Source organism: Berghia stephanieae, chromosome 7 (genome assembly GCF_034508935.2).
Source record: "Berghia stephanieae isolate SIO BIC M18660-M18661 chromosome 7, UCSD_Bste_1.3, whole genome shotgun sequence".
NCBI lineage: Eukaryota > Metazoa > Mollusca > Gastropoda > Nudibranchia > Aeolidiidae > Berghia > Berghia stephanieae.
In genome coordinates, this window is record NC_088366.1 from 35,553,810 (window position 1) to 35,558,809 (window position 5,000).

At 36.5% G+C, this 5,000-nt stretch overlaps 1 protein-coding gene across 6 annotated transcripts in view; it reads right to left on the reverse strand.

Moving 5' to 3' along the window:
* LOC144977153 (uncharacterized) overlaps nt 1–5,000 on the reverse strand; it is a 38,024-nt gene that overhangs the window by 1,172 nt on the left and 31,852 nt on the right. For all 6 annotated transcript variants that reach the window (XM_078922017.1, XM_078922015.1, XM_078922016.1 and 3 more), the window contains 2 exons: nt 4,332–4,447; nt 2,128–2,222 (listed from right to left, as the gene is read on the reverse strand). In XM_078922017.1, coding sequence (XP_078778143.1) covers nt 2,128–2,222; nt 4,332–4,447 — 211 coding nt within the window. The remainder of the gene's footprint in view (nt 1–2,127; nt 2,223–4,331; nt 4,448–5,000) is intronic.

A 5,000-nucleotide genomic window follows, 5' to 3' on the forward strand; every position in this document is an offset into this window, starting at 1 on the left:
AGTGCACCGATAAAATTATCACAATAAAGCACAAACTCAAATGGGATTTTGCTACAATTTCAGAAAAGAAATAATATTACCTCCTTTTCGAATTTACCTTAAACTGACATCCGATCAAACCATTTTCCCAGAGTCGCAGACTGAACACCAACAGCAATAGGACTTGGAATTCAATTAAGCCCATTTTGTACCGCTTTATACTGCTTTCTTGGTGAAATCGATATGTAATAATATGTCTATATATCAATAAATGAAGGGGGAATTAACGTTAAAGGCTTTGCAGGGTGGATGAAGCGGTGAACAATGACAAGAAACCGCGGTTTGGAAAGTGGAAGAAAAGAGAAGTAAAAAGCAGAAAAAAGCAGTTGCTATATCCTGTCCAAAAGGTTGAAGTATAATCCCAGTCCTACGACTTACTAGTATAAGTATAATCCCAGTCCTACGACTTACTAGTATAAGTATAATCCCAGTCCTACGACTTACTAGTATAAGTATAATCTTACGATAGATTGCTTCGACATTCAGTGTATGCAGACATTTGACATACAAGTATCATGTTACGACGTAGATTGTATCGAACTTGGAGGTAGACAGTCCTATGACATACAAGTATTATCTTACCATACAAATTGTACCGACATCTGGGGTAGGCAGGCCTATGACATACAAGTATTACAGTCAACTCCGGATATTCTCAACTCGGTTAATCGCAACTTTCGGTTAATTGCAACATTTCTCGAGAAAAGGAATTAATTCTATATAAAAGTCACTGGTTAATTGCAACAAACTTCGGTTAATCACAACAACTTTTCGACCTTAAACAGTGTCAAATTCAACAAATCAATCAAACAAAATATTATGATTAAATTTAACCATTGGTGAAATAACGACAGGTTTAAAAATCGAGAGTGAGCGGGACTTAATGCTACAGTAGTGTGTTACCGCTCTATATGAGACAAAAGAGGGCTGGGATTTGCAGTATGGGTTTGTGATGTCAACTGTGACTATTAAATAGGAGGCGAGGGGTCTGAGCGATATCCCTTGTTTTGGGATTGGCAACTGTGCATTTGAACAACGGGTTTGGTGAGAGCTTATTGTCTCTCATTGTGGCTTATCTCTTTGACTCTTCCAAATGTTGAGACTAAAAGACTGAAAGTGATGCAATCTGAATAAGATGTCGATTTGAATCAAAGCTGCTTTTGCTTGACAAAATCTATGCATGGCTGCCATATGGTTTTTAATCCAATCATACTGCTCAGTCTGTGGTGGACTAAGAACAATGTTTACAACAACTGGTTTGAGTTTATCGTATATGTGTAAAATGTTGCAATAGTGGACTGGACACTCAACTTCGGTTAATTGCAACTTCGGTTAATCGCAACATTTTCGCTGATCCAAAGGTGTTGCCATTATCCGGAGTGGACTGTATCTTACCATACAAATTGTCCCGATATTTAGGGTAAGCGGTCCAATCACATGCAAAGTCCTACTTACCACACAGATTGCATCGACACTTTGGGTAGGCATTACTATGACTTTTTCTGTCATTTTCTGTGCTTGATGACTTATTTTTAAATGTTAGTGACCGTTTTTATAATATATGCTATTTATTTTGTTTCCTGTAAAATGATTTGCATGTGTTTATATACTATTTTGGTCAAGTTATTGTTCCTTATTTATTTATTCACTTATTTATCTATTTATTTTTTCTGTCTATTTATTGATTATATTCATATGTATTTATTTATTTATCTATTTGATTATATTAGTACTTTTCTTCTACCTGTGTTGATTTGAAATTATATGCATGGCTCATATTGGCAATTGCCTAAAAATAAACTTTTGATTTGAATTTAATTGAAAATGACATACACATATAACCTTACCACATAGATTGTATCGAGATTTGGGGTAGGCAGTCCTGTGACACAACAGTATTATCTTACCACATAGATTGTATCAACAATTGGGGTAGGCAGTCCTATGATATACAATATAACCTTACCACATAGATTGTATCACCAATTGGGGTAGGCAGTCCTATGATATACAAATATAACCTTCCCACATAGATTGTATCAACAATTGGGGTAGGCAGTCCTATGATATATACAAATATAACCTTACCACATAGATTGTATCGACACTTAGGGTAGGCAGTCCTATGACAAGATGAGCATGGCATATCCGTGGCCTTGTAAGGCTTTATATCCGAAATGAATCTGTTGAACAATGAGTTAGGCTGCTTGAGATGTTTATGAAAACATGTGTCTTACTGAGTCACCATTGTCTGTGATAATGATTAGAATTATGATCTACTATTTAGTCCAGTTAAAAGTAACCGCAATCGCCCTCCACCAGTGAAATCATAAAATTTGCCTATTACAACTTTTACAATTTAGACCTTCGTGTAGTTATTAGGTTCTCCCCCACACAATGCCCGTTTGAGATTGGTGATCTTTCATGTTGTGTGTGTGTGTGTGTGTGTGTGTGTGTGTGTGCGTGTTTATGTGTGTGTAAGGATGGTCCGTAGAGAAGCACAATAATGAGCATAACTTTTGAATTTATGATTTTTTTCTATCTGTACCCAGTAAATCTTAGGACATTAATCTCCATCCACAAGACCAATGTTCTTATGCAATGGTGTGTGCGTAAGCACAATAATGCAACTCCCAAAATGGCAAAGCTTAAACGGCACAAGGCTTTGGATGGGAAATTTGGATTCATTATGGAAACAATCCGGATTCTCCTACTTTTATCTGTCTGGGCCCTTAAAACAGCTTTAATCAAGGGGCAAAAGCTCGAACCCTGGACTTTTCGGTTTGAAGACGAGTGTTATACAACAAGACCAAATTGCCGTTCAAGTTCGAAAAGCTAAATTAATACAAAGGCCTCCTTGATTTCACTCAACTTGTACCTCCACCACCGTCCTTTATGGCATATCGTGCTCCTCAACCAGTTAATTGACATACTCTGGAAAGACACCTATTATAATATTTGGCCAGAAAACTCATCCTACCCCAAGTTTTCAAATACGTATCTTTCCAGAGTATGGCAGTTCACCCTCTCCTTACCAACTATAGGAAAATCGTCACATTCGTTAAGATTCAACCAACATTTTTCTTATTCAAATTTCTCTTGTACATCATAACATTTAAAAAAAAATGAACAGTGTGTTCTAGAGCTCGTTTTGCTTAAGAAATTATGTATGGCAAGAACTTATTGCTATTGTGTTTAAGTGATAATTTATTTTTTTTTATGTTAGTTGGATGTGAGGTTTTGGGGAAAATCCTGAAAAGGTCTGGTAAGGAGAGAGTTAACTGGTTACATCGTAGGTAACTAATCAGCTCCCGTTGAGGCTATGTGGTCGAGTGGTATGACACTCGCTTCCAGATCGGAAGGTCCTGGGTTCGAGCCTCGCGCTCGGTGCATAGTTGAGTCCTTGGAAAAGGCTCTTTACTCACATTCTCTCACCGTACTCAGGTGTAAAATGAGTACCTGGTCTTTAACAGCGTTGTCTTTGTCCGAAAATAGGTAATATCGCCTAACAGGCGTCATGTCCCGTCCTACATGTTAAATGTTGCTGCTGACCAGGGACCCCTTGTAAAGCGCTTTGAGTACATTTAGTGGGTATTGCGCTATATAAAGCTCCATTATTAAGCTCAATTATTAGTTACAGACTCTCGTGTATTTTCTTTCTGGCAACCATGGTGTTATAGTTCTATCAAAGACGAACTTCAAACGAAAACGTTGCTTTTTTAAATATCATAAAATTAGATTAAAAGGATTATAGTCCTTGGTTTATTGTGTCACAAATGTCATTCATCCATTCATCCGTACCTGCTTCCATCCAACCATTAATCCATCCAATCAGCCATTCATCTATCCATTCATTATGTCATCCATCCATCCTTCAACCATTCCACCCTTGAATCCTTTCTTTTCATCACTTCACCCATCAATTCCATAATAGATCATTTAAAATCAAATTTATACATTTCCTTACTTAATTGATTATGCGGCTATGTGGTCTAGTGGTATGACACTCGCTTTCAGATCGGAAGGTCTGGGTTCGAGCCTCGCTCGGCGCATAGTTGAGTCCTTGGAAAAGGCTCTTTAATCACATTCTCTCACCGTACTCAGGTGTAAAATGAGTACCTGACCATTAACAGCGTTGTCCCTGTCCAAAAAAATGTAATTTCGCCTAACAGGCGTCATGTCTTGTCCTACATGGTGTTACTGTTGGCCAGGGACCTCTTGTAAAGCGCTTTGAGCACGTTTAGTGGATATTGCACTATATAAAAGCTCAATTTAAAAAATTCATACGCTACCTTCCACTGTAACTACACACAAAGTAGTAACATCCCCTGCCATAGTCGGGCAAATCAGCAAGCCTCTCGCATCGTGCAACCCCACAACCTATTTTCTCTGTGTTTGCCCACACCATCTGCAATAGGAATGAATCAATCAATCAACTGATAGATACCGATAAATATTAAATCATTTATCTAATTTCGTTTTACTCACCAGTATGATTTTTCATCTGGAGATAATGCCAAATTCTTGACAATGGTGAGCAGATCAACCTATGTATCACTAAAAAAAGGACTTTTCTATAATTGTAAATGTTTTTATTTATTGAAAAAATGGTTTTGTTATTATAAAAAGACCTACTCCAGAAAATCACTGTGGATATTTTATTTGTCACTAACTGGTTGACCGGAAGGACGCTAACAGAATCTGATATTGTCTCAATAATAATAATAATAATAATAATAATAATAATAATAATAATAATAATAATAATAATAATAATAATAATAATAATAATAATAACAACAATATGGTTTTTATATAGCGTATCTCAACAAGCTCAAAGCGCTTATCAGTCACGTGACAACTTTCACTCAAACATTCAACCACTCAAACATGCAGTATGAAACAAAGCAAAATAATTCTACAATGTTACATATTAAAAAGAAACGTTTTAAGATGTTTTA